Source organism: Camponotus vicinus, unplaced genomic scaffold (genome assembly GCF_025532165.1).
Source record: "Camponotus vicinus isolate PSW18456_S1 unplaced genomic scaffold, iyCamVici1.0 SCAF_5, whole genome shotgun sequence".
Classification (NCBI taxonomy): Eukaryota; Metazoa; Arthropoda; class Insecta; order Hymenoptera; family Formicidae; genus Camponotus; species Camponotus vicinus.
Window position 1 is genome coordinate 832,540 of NW_028141977.1, and position 24,513 is coordinate 857,052.

Below are 24,513 nucleotides of genomic sequence, written 5' to 3' on the forward strand. Positions count from 1 at the left end.
ACGTTTCATCTCTGGAGAATAAATTGACGAAGTTAAAATAGTCAAAGATAAGGGATGACGAAATTACGTTTGAATCTTTCTTAAAGAATTACATCAAAATAATGCGTTTTAAATGTTCATTTAAAAATTCTGTCACAAGCAATTGTCTAATAGCTTAGCACAAATAATAAAATTTTAAATTATTGTTATCAAAACAATTACAAATTTTAATGTAAATAAAAAATATACATTGTGATTTATAAACGAACAGTAAAAAATAAAACAAAATCTATCAGGATATTTGTAAAAACTTGATGAAGATTTGAGAAGTAGAAGAAATGTTGTTGAGAATTATCCTTAAGATCTTTTTATATATTTAATTAAATAAAAATAGCCTGAGAAGCGTTACTTATAAAAATAATTCTTCTAGATTTTCCCTGATTTCATCCCCTAGCTTCTAAGCTATTTTGTTCCTTCCTTTGTTCTTTTCTCTGTTGGCATGTCTTTTCTCGTCGTTGTTTCCTTACTTCCTCTGTCTAAAGGGTAACTCTAAACACCCGCCGCGTCTCATCGCACGTGCACACCCGTGGCGTCTCCTCTTGTAGTTTACGCTCGGCTCGTTTATCTTCGAGTAGTTTACCAGTCTTGAGAAAGTTTCGGCGGGGGAGATTCGGGCCGGAGGAGTTTCGCCGTGGACCGCGCAGATAGTTTTGCCTCGAACGGGTTGTATCGGGGATGCGGCTCGCGCGACGCCTCGAATTCTTAAGTCGCATCCCGCGATATATTAGGGTGATGCGTAAGTTCTATAATTGCCACGCTATAATAACAAAGCCCCCATGTTATTAACACCTGAATATGATATCTTATAAATTTTGGTAAGATGATTTATATTATGATATATATGTATATATTCTAAGATTAGGTATATTTCCTTTAAAATGTATATATTCTAAGATTAGGTATATTTCCTTTAAAAATCTTAAGATTTTATCAAATAAAGTGATTTATAATTATATAATTTATCCGCATAGAAATAGATAAAAAAAAATGTTGATTAATGAAATATTACTTTCTGCAAATTATTTATCATAAAATTAATCATGCGTGATTGTCTGTCTAGTCGATATAAACAATGTTCTTCCGAAAAAATTGTTTATTATTATTAATCATAAATTTATGTAAATAAACGTAATTAATTAAGGGTACATGATCATGCAAAATATGATATATTTAAATTAAATTGATCGATGGAAATCTATTTTTCGAATGTTTCGCGCGTTCTCTCCCCGTTCAAGCAATCAACATAGGGGTACGCGCGATCATATATATAACGCAGTGCTCGAATATCGATACAGTGTTAAGAGGAGTATTAGTAAGCGACAACACTTTATTTTTCCGTGTATCCGGTCATATAGTGTCGAAAGAAAGAAACACGACGTTCAAATTTTTACGAATCGAAATCTCAGTAGTAAATAAATTCGGAAATATGTTTCGCCTTATTGTGATAGTAACGGCGCTTTTTGTGACGACCGACGCGTATTTGGACAGGTCAGTATATATTTTATAATATATTATATATTGGCGCAATAAAGATCAAGATTATAGAGATATTTTTTTCTCGTAATCGTACCTGATTTCTTAGATTAAACACGTAGTGTTTGTACAAAAGCAATTAATGCTTCGATACAAACTGGATGAAATTTTTTTCATCTAAACATATATTTTTATTTATTAATCAAAAAATAAAGAAAAAGAACATTTTTGAAAAAGTAATTCTTTTTGTTCTTTCGCATCGTTCGCTTTTGTCCATCTCTTGACTTTACATTTAAACGACGACCTTTGACATGAATAGTGTGATTGGAGGTCAATCCTAATTGTAAGCTATTTATACGTGTTAGGTCCGACTATAGATATGAGTTGTTTTGTATTATTTGTTTACTTGACATTCTCTGTATCCTATTTTTAATAAACAGTTGCTGCTTTGACACAGTTACTTCTTTTTAAATTATTTCTTTGTATAAAATTACATACACAATTCTTGTTAATAAAAAATTAATGTCCGTTAAGTTACATGATTTATATAAAAGACTGGGATACAAATTAAATATTACTTTAGAGATGTATATGTAATATGAGGATCATATAATTTAGAAAGATCATCGAATTAATAAATTTCTGATATAATTACATTTAAGTGCGTAATGTACTTATATTGTAAAATATGTAAGTTTATAGTTGATTTCTGAGATGTTGAAAAATGTAGACTCATGATTTATATTGGGTCTGAAAATATCTGCTAGTCATATCAAATAAATGTAATAAATTTATTTTAAACATATATGTTTGCAAGTTTATATATACACATATATTACAGAATGTTCTTTATATTATTTCAAGGATTCTATCGTACATGCGAGAATCTCAGAAAAAAGTTGGCCCTGACTTTCAAGAAGTTTTTTGGTTATATGAGACTCTTCCTTCAGTACTTTTATCCAATTATCAAAACATGAAGTACTATGGCAATATTACCATTGGAACTCCGCCGCAAACATTTAGAGTGATATTTGACACTGGTTCCGCAAATCTTTGGATATTCTCCAAAAAGTGCAACATCCCTGTTTGTTGTAAGTAATTTGTTTATATATACATAAATGCAATAATATATATTATCTACTATTATATTTTTCAAACATAGTCTTGGAACATTTTAAAAATTTAATAAAATAGATACAAATTTAACATTTAATATTATAGCGTAGATATTACAAAGGTAAATTTTGGAATTTGCATGCATAAATTAATTTAAACAATTTATCACGTTCATTCTCTGAAAATACAAACAAGTTTTGATAAACAATGGTGATTGATTACAACTCGACAAAAACATTTATATGTGTAATGATTCCTAAACATATATAATAATTTATAAAAGAAAATTGTATATTTATTAAAAATTAATACGACAACATCTCTCTCTCTCTTTCTATACATATAAATTAGCAACATTAGAAAAATTTTAAATACATACATACATTAATAAAACCATATCTCTCTCTCTCTCTCTCTCTCTATATATATATATATATATATATATATTGTCTTATTAATGTGTGTGTATGTATTTAAAATCTTTCTAATGTTGCTAATTTGTGATATTACTGAATATGCTTTACAGTAAAACGTAATCAATATGATAGTACAAAATCCAGGACATATATAGCAAATGGTACTTTATTTCATATGAAATACTTCGATTACAATATAGAAGGATTCCTATCTACTGATATAGTGAATGTAAGTCATCATTAAACAAGCCAATTCAGTTACAACTATAATCGTAGTTTAAATCATATTGTTTTTTCGTACGACGACGACGACATAATTTTTCAATACATATTTTATTTAGGTTGCCGGCCTCAATGTACAAAATCAAACATTTGTAGAAGTGAGCAACATGTTAAAAATAGGTTTATATGATTTTGCACCAATTGATGGTATCTTAGGCCTGGGATATTCCGACATGTCTGTCGATAGATTAACACCTGTCTTGGACAACATGATTACACAAGATCTAGTGTCATCACCCATTTTCAGTTTTTATCTAAATAGGTACATATCTTCTCTACTTACGAATAACACATATATCTAAACAAGAATTTTTATTAATTTTTATAATAAATATTACATAATATATATATATATATATATATATATATATATATATATATATATATATAATTTGTATGTATATTTATATTTATTTTAATATTCATATAAATTAAATTTATTATTTATGTATTGTTATAATATTTTAAATTAAAGTGATATTAATATTTTTATATTAAATATGTTTAATCTTAATTATCACATATACACATACATATTACGATATAAAAAGTATGCAATTTGTGCAGAAACACTTCAGCCGAATTAGGTGGTAAACTGACATTGGGTGGTTCCGATCCTGCTCATTACAAGGGCGATTTCACATATATTCCTATTAGTCGCAAAGGACACTGGCAATTTATCATAGATAAGTACGTTATTTTTTAAATTACGTTAATCATGTTTCAATAAATTATTAACGTTATCACTTTGTAGGATCATAATAAATGATATCAATCTGTGTAATGAAAGCTGTCAAACTGTTGTTAATACAAATACTCCGTTAATAATTGGACCAAAAAAAGATATTACATTTATTAATAAACTTCTTAATGTTGATGGACAGGAAATGGTAAGTAAAGGATCGCTAAGCACGTAGCCTTTGATAAGAAAAATATAAAAAGTTGATAGCGATAAAAATAAATATTAGGTACGTTCAAATGAAACAAAAACTTGTATGGAACAACGACATTAATCCACGTTTCGGTTAAACGTACTTAATATATTTATTAAATATTATTAACTACTAATTTGATATTATCTTTTTTTTTAAAGGTGAGCTGCAGTCGAATTTCTGAGTTACCTACAATTCGTTTTATTTCGGGTGATAAAGCATTCAATCTTACCGGTGAAGATTACATCTTTCAGGTAAGTACTATAGGTAAATTGTTAGGTATTGTTTAAATTATTTAAGTATAAGCAATTTATATTATATATTTAATGTATAGTTACGAGATTTTACTGCTAATGAAACTCTATGTACGAGCGGCTTTCTGGGACGTAATATGGATGGAATAAATTGGATTGTAGGACCTGAATTTATTGGCCGTTACTACATAGAATATGACATGAAGAATAACCGAGTAGGATTTGCTTTGGCGAAATAAATATTAATTATTTTCTCGAGCACTTTTTAAAAATATATATTTTACATAATAAAAATGTACGTAAGGTGCAATTATGTACATTTGATGGCATATTGAAAGAAAATTTTACAAAATATTCTTATATAACTAATATAACTTTCATAATAATTGTTCAAACTTAATGAGATACTTAAATGTATTCGAAGATTGTGCATATCTTTAATTTCTTTTTTAAAAATCTACAAAATTTACAAAAAACATTATCAAACAAAGAGTGATATATAACATATATTTTCATTAATGTAATTATAGATTTAATGATTCGATATAATTTCACTTCTTTGAGTTTTAAAACAATTAAGTTTATATCAAATATAGTATTTTATTCTCTTAGAATATAACTGTAATATCATTAAGCTAAATAACTCTTTTTACTATCATATCACTCATGTTAAAAATAAATTATAATTAAAAATTACACAATTTTAATTTTCATTGCTCATTGTTAACGTAAACAGACATACTGTTGCACAATCTATACACTTTGACGAGTTTCTTTATTATTTCCTTTATAATAAAGCACGATAATAAAATCAATAATACTATCTAGTACTATATAATATAATTATATAAATATTAGTATGTAATATAATTAGATAGTATACTCAATAGGATAAGTGTATAAGATAATAGTATAAATATAAGTATATGTAACAGTATATATTTCACATTTCACATAATATAAATATATAAATGTGTAAAAATTATAAAAGTTTTATATATACACATTAGAGACAATACATATATGTAGATACAAATGATCAAAAGGGAAAGTGAATGTACAATTTTTACCTTAGTAAATAAAAAAGAATGTGGAATAATTAAAAATCTTAATTTTTCAAAAAGACGACGCTCGATTATGTCCCAAATCAAAACAAAAATTCATCAAAATATATAAATAAACTTTCTACGTCATATTTCATTATGTATTTTATTATCTATTTTTAAAATTATTTGTTTAGTTTTCGATAAGAAAAAATATTCAATCTTTTCCAATCGCTAACCGACAATCGTATATCTATTCTTATGTATGTATCAATATTAATTTTTGCATATTTTGAACATAATTGTATCTTAATTTTCAACAGCGCAATATTTTATTGTGAAAGCAGCTGATATGAGCTTATTGTTAATTAGAATGCTAATTTTTACGAGCAAAGTGTCATTTGCTAAGTTCATTGTTACATGACTGTTACATGATTGTAGTTGATATAATCAATCTATTTTTTTAAAACGCTGATTGCTTCCTTATTAATCACGCACACATTTAATAATTTATTTTAATACAGTTTGTGATAATTAAAAAAAATGTTAAAATATTTTTAAATTTAACTGATAGAAATCCGGATGTGTTTCTAATACGTGCAATTGTACATATAATCCGCTATTGCATGTCGATAAACGAAATCTCTGGTAATTGAGTACAGAAAGGAACTTGTCAGAAATTTCAAAACCATCGCTTTCGCTTTCACGTGGATGTCGTGACGCTTTTCGCGTTGGTCGACGCAGAAACTAAAGATAAGTTCATATATACATTGTATTGTATGTGTCCGTTACATATCGATAAATATTTAATTTAGCATTTAAGCATGATCGATTTATTATAACAAATAATATTATCAATTATCATAAATAATATACTCAATTATGTGTTTAACAAATATTTGCTATAATAATAAAAAGAATTACAATTTTTTATCCTATAATGTGTTTATTATATGTTATTTTATTATACATTGATTTTTATAATGTATTTAAATTATCATCATAATAATGTTTCTTACTATTGAAAATTATCTTATTTCGAGAAATTAATCACATATTTAAAAAAAAATATGTTTCCTTATTAGAGATCTAATATATCTTTCATAAATTTCGTATTGTTGCATTTTCTTCAAATTTACATATTATATGATGGAAGAGATGTATAGTATAGATTTATAAGTTTTGTAGAGTATTTTGGGCTAAAATATCCATATTAATATTATCCCTAAGTTAACATAACAAATTCATAGCAAAAATTATGAAATTAATGGATATTCAAATATATATTTCAAGATTATGTATATTTCCTTTCCTCTTTAAAAACCTAAAAACTTCATAAAATAAAATGGTTTACAACTATATAATTTATCCGCACAAAATAAGATAAAAAAATGTTGATTAATAAAATATTACTTTTTGAAAATTATCTATCGTAAAATTAATGATTCGTGATTGTCTGTCTAGTCGATATAAATAATGTCCTTTCGAAAGAATTGTTTTTTATTATTAATAATGAATTTAAGAAAATAAATGTTCTTAATTAAGGATAAACAATCATGCAAAATATGATATATTTAAATTAAATTGATCGATTTGAAATCTATCACGGTTTTCCGAATTTCGCCCGCTCTCTCCCCGTTCAAGCAATCAGGGGCACGCACGATCATATATATAACGCTGTGCTCGAATATCGATACAGTGTTAAGAGGAATGTTTAGTAAGCGACACCTTTATTTTTCTGTATCTGGTAATAAAGTGTCGAAACTCGAAGTTGAAATTTTCACGAATCGAGATTTCAGTAGTAAATAAATTCGGAAGTATGTTTCGCCTTTTTGTGGTAGTAACGGCGCTTTTTGTAATGACCGACGCTTGTGATGTAGACAGGTCGGTATATATTTTATAATATATTATATATTGGCAATAAAGATCAAGATTATAGAGATCGATTTTTTTCTCGTAATCGCATCCGATTTCTTGAATTAAATGCGTAGCTAGTGCAAATGCAAATAATGCTTCAACACAAATTAAATAAAATTTCTTTGGTCAAAACGTATATTTTTATTTATTAGTCAAAGAATAGATAAAAAAAGAATATTTTTGAAAAAGTAATTCTCTTTGTTCTTTCGTAACGTTCGCTTTTGTCCACTTTAAATTTACCTACATTTAAACGACGACCGTTGACATAAATATTGTGATTGGAGGTCAAACCACCTAATTGTGAGTTATTTACACGCGTTAGGTCGGACTATAGGTATAATGAGTTGTTTTGTATTATTTGTTTACTTGACGTTCTCTGTATCCTATTTTTAATACACAGTTGTTGCTTTGACACAGTTACATCTTTTTAAATTATTTCTTTGTGTGAAATTACATACACAATTCTTGTTAATAAAAATGTTGTTAATAAAAAATTAATGTCCGTTAAGTTATATGATTTATATAAAAACACTGGGATACAAATTAAATATTACTTTAGAGATGTATATGTAATATGAGGATCATATAATTTAGAAAGATAATCGAATTAATAAATTTCTGATATAATTACATGTAAGTGCGTAATGTACTTATATTGTAAATATGTAAGTTTATAGAGTTGCTTTCTGAGATGTTGAAAATTTATGTAGACTTTCATGATTTATATTGGATCTGAAAATATCTGCTAGTCATATCAAATAAATATAATATATTTATTTTATACATATATGTTTGCAAGTTTATATATATATATATATCACAGAATGTTCTTTATATTATTTCATGATTTCATTGCACAAAAGGAATTCCATTCAGCAACCTTCGAAAAAAATTGATACCAACTTACGAGAAGTTCGTTCGTTGAATGATCTTCCTTCAGTACTTTTATCCAATTATAAAAACAAAAAGTACTATGGCAATATTACCATTGGAACTCCGCCGCAAGCATTTAGAGTGGAATTTGTTACTAGTTCTTCAAATTTTTGGATATTCTCTAAAAGGTGCAAAACCTCTGGTTGTTGTAAGTAATTTGTTTGTATATACATATACGCAATAATATATTTGTGTGTGTATGTGTGTGTTTGTGTGTCTGTGTGTGTATGTTTTCCTAAGGAACGATACTGATTAAACGAAATTTTTTTAATAAATGACAAATAAAACTACACACACACGCACACACATATACAGATTTGAAAAATATATATATATTTTTTTAATTATTTCTAATATTGCTAATTTGTGATATTATTGAATATGCCTTACAGTAAAACATAATCAATATGATAATACAAAATCTAGTTCATATATAGCAAATAGTACTTTCTTTTATATGAAATACTTCGATTGCAATATAAAAGGATTCCTATCTACTGATATAGTGAATGTAAGTCATTAAACAAGCCAATTCAGTTATAACTATAATCGTAGTTTAAACATTTCTTAAGCAATCGTATTGTTTTGTTGTACGGCGATGACGACATAATTTTTCAATACATATTTTATTTAGATTGCTGGCCTGAATGTTCAGAATCAAACATTTGTAGAAGTGAGAGACATTTCAAACGATGTATTTGATTCTATACCATATGATGGTATCTTAGGCCTGGGTTATTCCGACATATCTGTCGATGGAGTAACACCTGTCTTCGACAACATGATTACACAAGGTCTAGTGTCATCACCCATTTTCAGTTTTTATCTAAATAGGTACATATCTTCTCTACTTACGAACAACACAAATATCTAAACAAGAATTTTTATTAAATAAATATTACATATATATTACATTTGTATGTATATTTACATTTATTTTAATATTAATTTATTTTAAAATTAAATTTTTATTATTTCTGTATTATTACAATATTTTAAATTCAAATAATATTTATATTTTTATATTAAACATAATTTAATCTTAATTATCACATACACACATACATATTACGATATAAAAAGTATGCAATTTGTGCAGAAACACTTCAGCCGAGTTAGGTGGTAAACTGACATTTGGTGGTTCCGATCCTGCTCATTACGAGGGCGATTTCACATATATTCCTATTAGTCGCAAAGGACACTGGCAATTTAGCATAGATAAGTACGTTATTTTTTAAATTACGTTAATCATGTTTCAATAAATTATTAACGTTATCGCTTTGTAGGATCATAATAAATGAAATCAATGTTCGATATGAAATCAATTTCGAAGAAAGCTGTGAAGCTGTCGTTGAAACAGATGCTGCGATAATAATTGGACCAGAAGAATATATCACATTTATTAATGGACTTATTGAAACTATTAATTTGAATGAAGAGGAAATAGTAAGTAAACGATTATATCTTCCCCACACAAAACATGTAGCTTTTGATAAATAAAATATAGAAAGTTAATATAGCGACATTAATCCACGTTTCGGTTAAATGTACTTAATATATTTATTAAATATTATTAATTACTAATTTGATATTATATTTTGTATAAAGGTGAACTGCAGTCGAATTTCTGAGTCACCTACAATCCAATTTATTTCGGGTGATAAGACATTCAATCTTACCGGTAAAGATTACATCTTTCAGGTAAGTAATATAGGTAAATTGTTTAAATTATTTAAGTATAAGAAGTTTATATTGTATATTTAATTCTGTACAGCACTTAGATATTATTACTAATGAAACTGTATGTAAGAGCTTTCTGGGATTTGACATGCGTGAAATAAATTGGATTCTAGGCAGTATTTTTATTGGCCGTTACTACACCGAATTTGATATGAAGAATAATCGATTGGGATTTGCTTTGGCGAAATAAATATTAACTATTTCTTCTAGCAATTTTTAAAAATATACATCTTACATAACAAAAATATACATAATGTGCAATTATGTACATTTGATGGCATATTCTGTAGGTTTTGAATAAGTCACAATAGTCTTGAATTAAAAAAATTTTATAAAATATTATTTTATATAACTAACATAACTTTCATAATAATTGTTCAAACTTAACGAGATATTTAAATGTATTCGAAGACTGTGCATATCTCAATTTCTTTCTTAAAAGTCTACAAAAATATTCAAATGTAGAGTGATATATAACATATATTTTTGTTAATGTAGTTATAGTTGTAATGATTCGATATGGTTTCATGACTTCTTTAAGTTTTAAAACAATTAAGTTTATATCAAATGTAGTATCATCCTCCTAGAATACAATTGTAACATCATCAATCTAAATAACTTTTCTTATTATCATATCACTCATGTAAAAAATGAATTATAATTAAAAATTAGAACAAAGTAATGTTTATTGCGTTAACGTATGCAGACATACTGTTGCTCAAACTGTACACTTTGACGACTTTCTTCATTATTACGCGATGAAACAAGACAATATTTATCAATAGTATGTATTACTATATAATATAATTATATAATATAATTATGTAATATAATTATGTAGTATAATTAGATAGTATACTTGATAAGATATGTATATAAGATAATAGCGTGTATAAGTGTAAATATAAGTAACAGTATATTTCATAAAATATAAATATATAAATGTGTAAAAATTATAAAAGTTTTATATATACACATAAGAGACAATACATATATGTAGACACAAATGATCAAAAGGGAAAGTGACTGTACAACATTTACCTTAGTAAATAAAAAAGAATGTGGAATAATTAAAAATCTTAATTTTTCAAAAAGACGACGCTCGATTATGTCCCAAATCAAAACAAAAATTCATCAAAATATATAAATAATCTTTCTACGTCATATTTCATTATGTATTTTATTATCTATTTTTTAAATTATTTGTTGAGTTTTCGATATAAAAGAAATTCAATCTTTTCCAATCGCCAACCGACAATCGTATATCTATTCGTATGTATGTATCAATATTAATTTTTTCATAATTTGTACATAATTGTGTCTTAATTTTCAACAGCGCAATATTTTATTGTGAAAGCAACTGAGCTTATTGCTAATTAGAATGCTAATTTTTGCGAACGAAGTATGATTTACTAAGTTGATTTTGCATGGTTGTCTAGTCGACATAATCTATTCTTCCGATATATTGAATGCTTCCTCATCAATCATGCACATATTTAAGTATTTATTTTAATACAATTTGTGTTAATTAAAAAAATGTTAAATAAAATATTTTTAAATTTGATTGATCGATAGGAACGGACGTGTTTCTAATAGGTGCAATTGTATATATAGTTCGCAATTGCATTTCGATAAACGAGATCTCTAATAACAGACTTTCTGAGTACAGAAAGAAACTTGTCAGCAATTTTGAAATCATCGCTTGCTCGTGGTGACCGTGACGCTTTTCGTGTTGATCGTCATGGAACTAAAGATAAGTTCATATATACATTGTATCGTATGTGTCCGTTACATATCGATGCGATAAATATTGAATTTAGCATTTAATGATCGATTTATCATAACAAATAATATTATCAATTATCACAAATAATATACTCAATTATGTGTTTAACAAATATTTGCTTTAATAATGAAAAGAATTACAATTTTTTATCCTATAATGTGTTTATCATATGTTATTTTATTATACATCGATTCTTATAATGTATTTAAATTATCATAATAATAATGTTTCTTACTATTGAAAATGATCTTATTTCCAGAAATTAATCACATATTCTTAAAAAAAATACGTTTCTTTATTAGAGATCTAATATATCTTTCATAAATTTCGTATTGTTGCATTTTCTTCAAATTTACATATTATATGATGGAATAGTTGTATATATAGTATAGATTTATAAGTTTTGTAGAGTATTTTGGGCTAAAATATCAATATTAATATTATCCCTAAGTTAATATAACAAGTTCATAGCAAAAATTATGAAATTAATAGATATTCAAATATATATTTCAAGATTATGTATATTTCCTTTCCTCTTTAAAAATCTAAAAACTTCAGAAAATAAAATGATTTACATTTATATAATTTATCCACACAGAATTGGATAAAAAAATGTTGATTAATGAAATATTATTTTTAGAAAATTATCTATCGTAAAATTAATGATTCGTGATTGTCTGTCTAGTCGATATAAATAATGTTCTTTCGAAAGAATTGTTTTTTATTATTAATAATGAATTTAAGAAAATAAATGATCTTAATTAAGGATACACAATCATGCAAAATATGATATATTTAAATTAAATTGATCGATTTGAAATCTATCACGGTTTTCCGAATTTCGCGCGCTCTCTCCCCGTTCAAGCAATCATAGGGGCACGCGCGATCATATATATAACGCTGTGCTCGAATATCGATACAGTGTTAAGAGGAATGTTTAGTAAGCGACACCACTTTATTTTTCTGTATCTGGTAATAAAGTGTCGAAAGAACCTCGAAGTTAAAATTTTCAGGAATCGAGATTTCAGTAGTAAATAAATTCGGAAATATGTTTCGCCTTCTTGTGGTAATAACGGCGCTTTTTATGACGACCGACGCATGTGATGTGGACAGGTCAGTATATATTTTATAATATATTATATATTGGCAATAAAGATCAAGATTATAGAGATCGATTTTTTTCTCGTAATCGCATCCGATTTCTTGAATTAAATGCGTAGCTAGTGCAAATGCAAATAATGCTTCAACAGAAATTAAATAAAATTTCTTTGGTCAAAACGTATATTTTTATTTATTAGTCAAAGAATAGATAAAAGAAGAATATTTTTGAAAAAGTAATTCTCTTTGTTCTTTCGTAACGTTCGCTTTTGTCCACTTTGAATTTACCTACATTTAAACGACGACCGTTGACATAAATATTGCGATTGGAGGTCAAACCACCTAATTGTGAGTTATTTACACGCGTTAGGTCGGACTATAGGTATAATGAGTTGTTTTGTATTATTTGTTTACTTGACATTCTCTGTATCCTATTTTTAATACACAGTTGTTGCCTTGACACAGTTACTACTTTTTAAATTATTTCTTTGTGTGAAATTACATGCACAATTCTTGTTAATAAAAAATTAATGTCCGTTAAGTTATATGATTTATATAACACTGGGATACAAATTAAATATTACTTTAGAGATGTATATGTAATATGAGGATCGTATAATTGAGAAAGATCATCGAATTAATAAATTTCTGATATAATCACATGTAAGTGCGTAATGTACTTATATTGTAAAATATGTAAGTTTATAGTTGATTTCTGAGATGTTGAAAAATGTAGACTCATGATTTATATTGGGTCTGAAAATATCTGCTAGTCATATCAAATAAATATAATAAATTTATTTTATACATATATGTTTGCAAGTTTATATATATATATATATATATATATATATATATATATACATATATCACAGAATGTTCTTTATATTATTTCAAGGTTTTTATCGCACAAGATAAATTCCATTCGAGAATCTTCGAAAAAAATTGATACCAACTTACGAGAAGTTCGTTCGTTGAATGATCTTCCTTCAGTACTTTTATCCAATTATCAAAACATGAAGTACTATGGCAATATTACCATTGGAACTCCGCCGCAAACATTTAGAGTGGAATTTGTTACTGGTTCTTCAAATTTTTGGATATTCTCTAAAAGGTGCAATACCTCTGTTTGTTGTAAGTAATTTGTTTGTATATACATATACGCAATAATATATTTGTGTGTGTATGTGTGCATGTGTGTGTTTGTGTGTCTGTGTGTGTATGTTTTCCTAAAGAACGATACTGATTAAACGAAATTTATTTAATAAATGACAAATAAAACTGCACACAAACGCACACACATATATAGATTTGAAAAATATATATATATTTTTTTATTTCTTTCTAATATTGCTAATTTGTGATATTATTGAATATGCCTTACAGTAAAACATAATCAATATGATAGTACAAAATCTAGTTCATATATAGCAAATAGTAATTTATTTCATATGAAATACATCGATTACAGTATAAAAGGATTCCTATCTACTGATATAGTGAATGTAAGTCATTAAACAAGCCAATTCAATTACAACTATAATCGTAGTTTAAACATTTCTTAAGCAATCATATTGTTTTTTCGTACGGCGATGACGACATAATTTTTCAATACATATTATATTTAGATTGCTGGCCTGAATGTTCAGAAACAAACATTTGCAGAAGTGAGCGACATTTCAAACGATTTATTTGATTCTATACCATTTGATGGTATCTTAGGCCTGGCATCTTATTCCGACCTATCTGTTGATGGAGTAACGCCTCTCTTCGACAACATGATTGCACAAGGTCTAGTATCATCACCCATTTTCAGTTTTTATCTAAATAGGTACATATCTTCTCTACTTACGAACAACACGTATCTCTAAACAAGAATTTTTATTAAATAAATATTACATATATACATATGTATTACATTTGTATGTATATTTATATTTATTTTAATATTAATTTATTTTAAAATTAAATTTTTATTATTTCTGTATTATTACAATATTTTAAACTCAAATAATATTTATATTTTTATATTAAATATAATTTAATCTTAATTATCATATACACACATACATATTACGATATAAAAAGTATGCAATTTGTGCAGAAACACTTCAGCCGAGTTAGGTGGTAAACTGACATTGGGTGGTTCCGATCCTGCTCATTACGAGGGCGATTTCACATATATTAATATTAGTCGCAAAGGACAATGGCAATTTACCATGGATAAGTACGTTATTTTTTAAATTACGTTAATCATGTTTCAGTAAATTATTAACGTTATCGCTATGTAGGATCATAATAAATGGTATCAATCTTTGCGAAGAAAGCTGTGAAACTATCGTTGAACCAGATGCTGCGATAATAATTGGACCAGAAGAAGATATCACATTTATTAATGAACTTATTGGAACTATTAATTTGAATGGAGAGGAAATAGTAAGTAAACGATTATATCTTCCCCACACAAAACATGTAGCTTTTGATAAATAAAATACAGAAAGTTAATATAGCGACATTAATCTATGTTTCGGTTAAATGTACTTAATATATTTATTAAATATTATTAATTACTAATTTGATATTATATTTTGTATAAAGGTGAACTGCAGTCGAATTTCTGAGTTACCTACAATGAAATTTATTTCGGGTGATAAGGCATTCAAACTTACCAGTAAAGATTACATCTTTCAGGTAAGTAATATAGGTAAATTGTTTAAATTATTTAAGTATATAAGAAGTTTACATTGTATATTTAATTCTGTACAGCACTTAAATATTATTACTAATGAAACTGTATGTACGAGCTTTCTGGGATTTGACATGCGTGAAATAAATTGGATTCTAGGCAGTAATTTTATTGGCCGTTACTACACCGAATTTGATATGAAGAATAATCGAGTGGGATTTGCTGTGGCGAAATAAATATTAACTATTTCTTCTAGCACTTTTTAAAAATATACATCTTACATAACAAAAATATACATAATGTGCAATTATGTACATTTGATGGCATATTTTGTAGGTTATGAAGATGTCACAATAGTCTTGAATTAAAAAAATTTTATAAAATATTATTTTATATAACTAACATAACTTTCATAATAATTGTTCAAACTTAACGAGATATTTAAATGTATTCGAGGACTGTGCATATTCTGTGCAATTTCTTTCTTAAAAGTCTACAGAAACATTCATCAAATGAAGAGTGATATATAACATATATTTTTGTGTTAATGTAGTTATAGTTGTAATAATTCGATATGGTTTCATGACTTCTTTAAGTTTTAAAACAATTAAGTTTATATCAAATATAGTATCATCCTCCTAGAATACAATTGTAACATCATCAATCTAAATAACTTTTCTTATTATCATATCACTCATGTAAAAAATGAATTATAATTAAAAATTAGAACAAAGTAATTTTTATTGCGTTAACGTATGCAGACATACTGTTGCTCAAACTGTACACTTTGACGAGTTTCTTCATTATTACGCGATGAACCAAGACAATATTTATCAATAGTATGTATTACTATATAATATAATTATATAATATAATTATGTAATATAATTATGTAGTATAATTAGATAGTATACTTGATAAGATATGTATATAAGATAATAGCGTGTATAAGTATAAATATAAGTAACAGTATATTTCATAAAATATAAATATATAAATGTGTAAAAATTATAAAAGTTTTATATATACACATAAGAGACAATACATATATGTAGACACAAATGATCAAAAGGGAAAGTAAATGTACAATTTTTACCTTAGTAAATAAAAAAGAATGTAGAATAATTAAAAATCTTAATTTTTCAAAAAGGCGACGCTCGATTATATCCCAAATCAAAACAAAAATTCATCAAAATATATAAATAATCTTTCTAGGTCATATTTCATTATGTATTTTATTATCTATTTTTTAAATTATTTGTTTAATATTCGATAAGAAAAAAAATTCAATCTTTTTCAATCGCCAACCGACAATCGTATATCTATTCGTATGTATGTATCAATATTAATTTTTGCATAATTTGTACATAATTGTGTCTTAATTTTCAACAGCGCAATATTTTATTGAAGGCAATTGAGCTTATTGCTAATTAGAATGCTAATTCTTGCGAACAAAGTATGATTTGCTAAGTTGATTTTGCATGGTTGTCTAGTTGACATAATCTATTGTCCCGAAATATTAATTGCTTCCTCATCAATCATGCACATATTTAATTATTTATTTTAATACAATTTGTGTTAATTAGAAAAATGTTAAATAAAATATTTTTAAATTTGATTGATCGATAGGAACGGACGTGTTTCTAATAGGTGCAATTGTATATATAGTTCGCAATTGCATTTCGATAAACGAGATCTCTAGTAACAGACTTTCTGAGTACAGAAAGAAACTTGTCAGCAATTTTGAAATCATCGCTTGCTCGTGGTGACCGTGACGCTTTTCGTGTTGATCGTCATGGAACTAAAGATAAGTTCATATATACATTGTATCGTATGTGTCCGTTACATATCGATGCGATAAACATTGAATTTAGCATTTAATAATCGATTTATTATAACAAATATTATTATCAATTATCACAAATAATATACTCAATTATGTGTTTAACAAATATTTGCTTTAATAATGAAAAGAATTACAATTTTTTATCCTATAATGTGTTTATCATATGTTATTTTATTATACATCGATTCTTATAATGTATTTAAATTATCATAATAATAATGTTTCTTACTATTGAAAACGATCTTATTTCCAGAAATTAATCACATATTCTTAAAAAAAATACGTTTCTTTATTAGAGATCTAATATATCTTTCATAAATTTCGTATTGTTGCATTTTCTTCAAATTTACATATTATATGATGGAATAGTTGTATATATAGTATAGATTTATAAGTTTTGTAGAGTATTTTGGGCTAAAATATCCATATTAATATTATCCCTAAGTTAACATAACAAGTTCATAGCAAAAATTATGAAATTATTGGATATTCAAATGTACATTTCAAGATTATGTATATTTCCTTTCCTTTTTAAAAATCTAAAAACTTCATAAAATAAAATGATTTACAATTATATAATTTATCCACACAGAATTAGATAAAAAAATGTTGATTAATAAAATATTATATTACTTTTTGAAAATTATCTATCGTAAAATTAATGATTCGTGATTGTCTTTCTAGTCGATATAAATAATGTTCTTTCGAAAGAATTGTTTTTATTATTAATTATAAATTTATGTAAATAAACGTAATTAAGGGTACATGATCAAAATATGATCGATGGAAATCTATCACGGTTTTCCGAATTTCGCGCGTTTTCTCCCCGTTCAAGCAATCATAGGAGAACGCGCAATCATATATATAACGCTGTGCTCGAATATCGATACAGTGTTAAGAGGAATGTTTAGTAAGCGACACCACTTTATTTTTCTGTATCTGGTAATAAAGTGTCGAAAGAACCTCGAAGTTAAAATTTTCAGGAATCGAGATTTCAGTAATAAATAAATTCGGAAATATGTTTCGCCTTCTTGTGGTAGTAACGGCGCTTTTTATGACGACCGACGCATGTGATGTGGACAGGTCAGTATATATTTTATAATATATTATATATTGGCAATAAAGATCAAGATTATAGAGATCGATTTTTTTCTCGTAATCGCATCCGATTTCTTGAATTAAATGCGTAGCTAGTGCAAATGCAAATAATGCTTCAACACAAATTAAATAAAATTTCTTTGGTCAAAACGTATATTTTTATTTATTAGTCAAAGAATAGATAAAAGAAGAATATTTTTGAAAAAGTAATTCTCTTTGTTCTTTCGTAACGTTCGCTTTTGTCCACTTTGAATTTACCTACATTTAAACGACGACCGTTGACATAAATATTGTGATTGGAGGTCAAACCACCTAATTGTGAGTTATTTACACGCGTTAGGTCGGACTATAGGTATAATGAGTTGTTTTGTATTATTTGTTTACTTGACATTCTCTGTATCCTATTTTTAATACACAGTTGTTGCTTTGACACAGTTACTACTTTTTAAATTATTTCCTTGTGTGAAATTACATGCACAATTCTTGTTAATAAAAAATTAATGTCCGTTAAGTTATATGATTTATATAACACTGGGATACAAATTAAATATTACTTTAGAGATGTATATGTAATATGAGGATCGTATAATTGAGAAAGATCATCGAATTAATAAATTTCTGATATAATTACATGTAAGTGCGTAATGTACTTATATTGTAAATATGTAAGTTTATAGATGATTTCTGAGATGTTGAAAATTTATGTAGACTTTCATGATTTATATTGGGTCTGAAAATATCTGCTAGTCATATCAAATAATTATAATAAATTTATTTTATACATATATGTTTGCAAGTTTATATATATATATATATATATATATATATATATATATATATACATATATCACAGAATGTTCTTTATATTATTTCAAGGATTTTATCGCACAAGATAAATTCCATTCGAGAATCTTCGAAAAAAATTGATACCAACTTACGAGAAGTTCGTTCGTTGAATGATCTTCCTTCAGTACTTTTATCCAATTATCAAAACATGAAGTACTATGGCAATATTACCATTGGAACTCCGCCGCAAACATTTAGAGTGATATTTGACACTGGTTCCGCAAATCTTTGGATATTCTCCAAAAAGTGCAACATCCCTGTTTGTTGTAAGTAATTTGTTTATATATACATATATGCAATAATATATATTATCTACTATTATATTTTTCAAACATCGTCTTGGAACATTTTAAAAATTTAATAAAATAGATACAAATTTAACTTAATATTATAGCGTAGATATTACAAAGGTAAATTTTGGAATTTGCATGCATAAATTAATTTAAACAATTTATCACGTTCATTCTCTGAAAATACAAACAAATTTTGATAAACAATGGTGATTGATTAACTCGACAAAAACATTTATATGTGTAATGATTCCTAAATATGTATAATAATTTATGAAAGAAAATTGTATATTTATTATAAATTAATACGACAACATCTCTCTCTCTCTCTCTCTGTCTCTCTCTCTCTCTCTCTCTCTCTCTCTCTCTCTCTCTATATATATATATATATATATATATATATATATATATATATATATATATATATATATATATAGAGAGAGAGAGAGAGAGAGAGAGAGAGAGAGAGAGAGAGAGAGAGAGAGATACATATACAAATTAGCAACATTAGAAAGATTTTAAATACATACACACACATTAATAAGACAATATATATATATATATATTGTCTTATTAATGTGTGTGTATGTATTTAAAATCTTTCTAATGTTGCTAATTTGTGATATTACTGAATATGCTTTACAGTAAAACGTAATCAATATGATAGTACAAAATCCAGCACATATATAGCAAATGGTACTTTATTTCATATGAAATACTTCGATTACAATATAGAAGGATTCCTATCTACTGATATAGTGAATGTAAGTCATTAAACAAGCCAATTCAATTACAACTATAATCGTAGTTTAAACATTTCTTAAGCAATCATATTGTTTTTTCGTACGACGACGACGACATAATTTTTCAATACATATTTTATTTAGGTTGCTGGCCTCAATGTTCAAAATCAAACATTTGTAGAAGTGAGCAACATGTTAAAAATAGGTTCATATGATTTTGCACCAGTTGATGGTATCTTAGGCCTGGGGTATTCCGACATGTCTGTCGATAGAGTAACACCTGTCTTCGACAACATGATTACACAAGATCTAGTGTCATCACCCATTTTCAGTTTTTATCTAAATAGGTACATATCTTCTCTACTTACGAATAACACATATCTCTAAACAAGAATTTTTATTAAATAAATATTACATATAAACATATATATTACATTTGTATGTATATTTATATTTATTTTAATATTAATTTATTTAAAATTAAATTTTTATTATTTCTGTATTATTACAATATTTTAAATTAACATAATATTTATATTTTTATATTAATTATAATTTAATCTTAATTATCACATACACACATACATATTACGATATAAAAAGTATGCAATTTGTGCAGAAACACTTCAGCCGAGTTAGGTGGTAAATTGACATTGGGTGGTTCCGATCCTGCTCATTACGAGGGCGATTTCACATATATTCCTATTAGTCGCAAAGGACACTGGCAATTTATCATGGATAAGTACGTTATTTTTTAAATTACGTTAATCATGTTTCAATAAATTATTATCGTTATCGCTTTGTAGGATCATAATAAATGATATCAATCTTTGCGAAGAAAGCTGTAAAGCTATCGTTGAAATAGAGAATTCGTTTATAATGGGGCCAAGAAAGAATATTACATTTATTGGTACACTTCTGCAAACTTTAGTAAGTTAACGATCATATGTTTTACAAAACACGTAGCCTTTGATAAATAAGATATAAAAAGTCAATATAGCGATAAAAATGAATATTAGGTACGTTCAAATAAAACATAAACTTCTATAAAACAACGATATTAACCTACGTTTCGATTAAACGTACTTAATATATTTATTAACTATTATTTACTAATTTGATTTTATCCTTTTTTTAAAGAAATATTGCGATAATATTTCTCAGTCACCTACAATCCAATTTATTTTGGGTGGTAAAGCATTTAATCTCACCGGTAAAGATTACATGTTGAATGTAAGTACTATAGCTAAATTGTTTAAATTATTTAATTATAAGAAGTTTACATTTTATATTTAATTCTGTACAGTTTGGAAATGATATTTCTGAGAGAGCTATATGTATAAGCGGCTTTGTGGAACATGACATGCATGAAATAAATTGGAAATTAGGCAATATCTTTATTGGTCGCTACTACACCGAGTTTGATATGAAGAATAATCGATTGGGATTTGCTTTGGCGAAATAAATATTAACTATTTTCTCTAGCACTTTTTAAAAATGTACATCTTACATAATAAAAATATAATGTTAATAACCTACAGAATATGCCATCAAATGTACATAATGTGCAATTACGTATATTCTGTAGGTTTTGAATAAGTCACAATAGTCTTGAATTAAAAAAATTTTATAAAATATTATTTTATATAACTAACATAACTTTCACATAATAATTATTCAAACTTAACGAGATATTTAAATGTATTCGAAGACTGTGCATATCTCAATTTCTTTCTTAAAAGTCTACAAAAACATTCATCAAATGAAGAGTGATTTATAACATATATTTTTGTTAATGTAGTTATAGTTGTAATGATTCGATATGGTTTCATGACTTCTTTAAGTTTTAAAACAATTAAGTTTATATCAAATATAGTATCATCCTCCTAGAATACAATTGTAATATCATCAATTTAAATAACTTTTCTTACTATACTACTCATATCACTCATGTAAAAAATGAATTATAATTAAAAATTAGAACAAAGTAATTTTTATTGCGTTAACGTATGCAGACATACTGTTGCTCAAACTGTACACGTTTGACGAGTTTCTTCATTACGCGATGAAACAAGATAATATTTATCAATAGTATGTATTACTATATAATATAATTATATAATATAATTATGTAATATAATTATATAGTATAATTAGATAGTATACTTGATAAGATATGTATATAAGATAATAGCGTGTATAAGTATAAATATAAGCAACAGTATATTTCATAAAATATAAATATATAAATGTGTAAAAATTATAAAAGTTTTATATATACACATTAGAGACAATACATATATGTAGACACATGATCAAAAGGGAAAGTGAATGTACAATTTTTACCTTAGTAAATAAAAAAGAATGTGGAATAATTAAAAATCTTAATTTTTCAAAAAGACGACGCTCGATTATGTCGCAAATCAAAACAAAAATGCATCAAAATATATAAATAATTTTCTAGGTCATATTTCATTATGTATTTTATTATCTATTTTTTAAATTATTTGTTTAGTTTTCGATAAGAAAAAAAATTCAATCTTTTCCAATCGCCAACCGACAATCGTATATCTATTCTTATGTATGTATCAATATTAATTTTTGCATATTTTGAACATAATTGTGTCTTAATTTTCAACAGCGCAATATTTTATTGTGAAAGTAGCTGATATTAGCTTATTGTTAATTAGAATGCTAATTTTTACGAGCAAAGTGTCACTTGATAAGTTCATTGTTACATGACTGTTACATGATTGTAATCGATATAATCAATCTATTTTTTTAAAACGCTGATTTTTTCCTTATTAATCACGCACACATTTAATAATTTATTTTAATACAGTTTGTGATAATTAAAAAAAATGTTAAAATATTTTTAAAATTGATTGATTGATAGAAATCCGGATGTATTTCTAATACGTGCAATTGTACATATAATCCGCTGTTGCATGTCGATAAACGAAATCTCTGGTAATTGAGTACAGAAAGGAACTTGTCAAAAATTTCAAAACCAACGCTTTCGCTTTCACGTGGTTGCCGTGACGCTTTTCGCGTTGGTCGACGCAGAAACTAAAGGTAAGTTCATATATACATTGTATTGTATGTATGCGTTATATATCGGTATAATAGGTATTGAATTTTTATAAAGATCGGTCTACTTTATAACAAATAATACAATTATGCGTTTAACAAATATTTGTTTTAATGATAAAAAGATTTACAATCTTTTTATCCTAATGTGTTTATTTTATTATATATTGATTCTTATAATGTATTTAAATTATCATGATAATAATGTTTCTCTATTGAAAATTATTTTATTTCGAGAAATTAATATCACACGTTTTTAATAAAAAATACATTTCCTTTAGAGATCTATTATTTCTTTCACAAAATTTCGTATTGTTGCATTTTTTCAAATTTATATATTATATATTATATATATCTCTCTCTCTCGTATAGAAATGTATATATTTATTTTTTTTCATCGATTATATCCTTTTCAACCCAAATAATTCATTTACATTCTAAGGTGGATCAATGATCTAATCACGAACGTGTTTACGTATTTTCATTCAATTACACTACAAAAGAAGCGTTCGACTTCATAGATTTCTTCGAGAATTTCGAGCTAGATAATCGACCGACCATTTCACCCGCAAAAAGACATTCTCTCCAGCTTTGTCGAATAATCCTGTCGCATGGGTTTCTTCATCGATAGAAGTGATGTGCGCGGGTTTCTCGTAAAGAACCGATATTGGAGAGGAGAGAAGCCTAAATATATCCACCACCACTTTCGAAATGGGAGGGTGACGTTACCCCACCGATACACCGAGTTGCATACGCGTGCACAAATACATGCATACACACATACACGCATATACACGGTAAGTTTCGAGGAGAAGTCGACCACCTTGAGTCAACGGCGCAAACAATCCTCTCATTCTCCGGTATCGCTCGATGCAGTCCCTCGGG

General features: G+C 26.4%; 3 protein-coding genes across 3 annotated transcripts; all 3 read left to right on the forward strand.

Annotated features, from left to right (window-relative positions):
* Positions 1–1,326: 1,326 nt before the first annotated feature.
* LOC145971824 (uncharacterized) lies at positions 1,327–11,325 on the forward strand. Its single transcript, XM_083099884.1, has 16 exons — positions 1,327–1,527; positions 2,377–2,603; positions 3,155–3,273; positions 3,386–3,588; positions 3,894–4,016; positions 4,081–4,216; positions 4,420–4,512; positions 4,593–4,742; positions 7,264–7,439; positions 8,336–8,553; positions 8,798–8,916; positions 9,040–9,239; positions 9,505–9,627; positions 9,692–9,851; positions 10,014–10,106; positions 10,180–11,325. The coding sequence occupies exons 1-16, from the start codon at positions 1,466–1,468 to the stop codon at positions 10,333–10,335; spliced, it is 2,358 nt and encodes a 785-aa protein (XP_082956010.1). The 5' UTR covers positions 1,327–1,465; the 3' UTR covers positions 10,336–11,325.
* Positions 11,326–12,865: 1,540 nt separating this feature from the next.
* LOC145971554 (lysosomal aspartic protease-like) lies at positions 12,866–16,876 on the forward strand. The gene is made up of 8 exons (XM_083099334.1): positions 12,866–13,044; positions 13,928–14,163; positions 14,416–14,534; positions 14,658–14,860; positions 15,134–15,256; positions 15,321–15,465; positions 15,628–15,720; positions 15,796–16,876. The coding sequence occupies exons 1-8, from the start codon at positions 12,980–12,982 to the stop codon at positions 15,949–15,951; spliced, it is 1,140 nt and encodes a 379-aa protein (XP_082955460.1). The 5' UTR covers positions 12,866–12,979; the 3' UTR covers positions 15,952–16,876.
* A 1,588-nt stretch (positions 16,877–18,464) lies between these two features.
* LOC145971555 (lysosomal aspartic protease-like) lies at positions 18,465–23,016 on the forward strand. The gene is made up of 8 exons (XM_083099335.1): positions 18,465–18,644; positions 19,536–19,771; positions 20,441–20,559; positions 20,683–20,885; positions 21,158–21,280; positions 21,345–21,468; positions 21,679–21,771; positions 21,845–23,016. The coding sequence occupies exons 1-8, from the start codon at positions 18,580–18,582 to the stop codon at positions 22,001–22,003; spliced, it is 1,122 nt and encodes a 373-aa protein (XP_082955461.1). The 5' UTR covers positions 18,465–18,579; the 3' UTR covers positions 22,004–23,016.
* The last annotated feature ends 1,497 nt before the right edge of the window (positions 23,017–24,513 follow it).

Bases quoted from the DNA above. Each gene is read 5' to 3' on its own strand.
- LOC145971824 (XM_083099884.1), top strand. From the start codon at position 1,466: ATGTTTCGCCTTATTGTGATAGTAACGGCGCTTTTTGTGACGACCGAC. The intron at 7,440-8,335 runs GTCGGTATATAT...ATTGCACAAAAG, and splicing joins GACGCTTGTGATGTAGACAG to GAATTCCATTCAGCAACCTT. The intron at 10,107-10,179 runs GTAAGTAATATA...AATTCTGTACAG, and splicing joins GTAAAGATTACATCTTTCAG to CACTTAGATATTATTACTAA.
- LOC145971554 (XM_083099334.1), top strand. From the start codon at position 12,980: ATGTTTCGCCTTCTTGTGGTAATAACGGCGCTTTTTATGACGACCGAC. The intron at 14,164-14,415 runs GTAAGTAATTTG...TATGCCTTACAG, and splicing joins GTGCAATACCTCTGTTTGTT to TAAAACATAATCAATATGAT. The intron at 15,257-15,320 runs GTACGTTATTTT...ATCGCTATGTAG, and splicing joins TGGCAATTTACCATGGATAA to GATCATAATAAATGGTATCA.
- LOC145971555 (XM_083099335.1), top strand. From the start codon at position 18,580: ATGTTTCGCCTTCTTGTGGTAGTAACGGCGCTTTTTATGACGACCGAC. The intron at 20,560-20,682 runs GTAAGTCATTAA...TATTTTATTTAG, and splicing joins TATCTACTGATATAGTGAAT to GTTGCTGGCCTCAATGTTCA. The intron at 21,469-21,678 runs GTAAGTTAACGA...CTTTTTTTAAAG, and splicing joins GTACACTTCTGCAAACTTTA to AAATATTGCGATAATATTTC.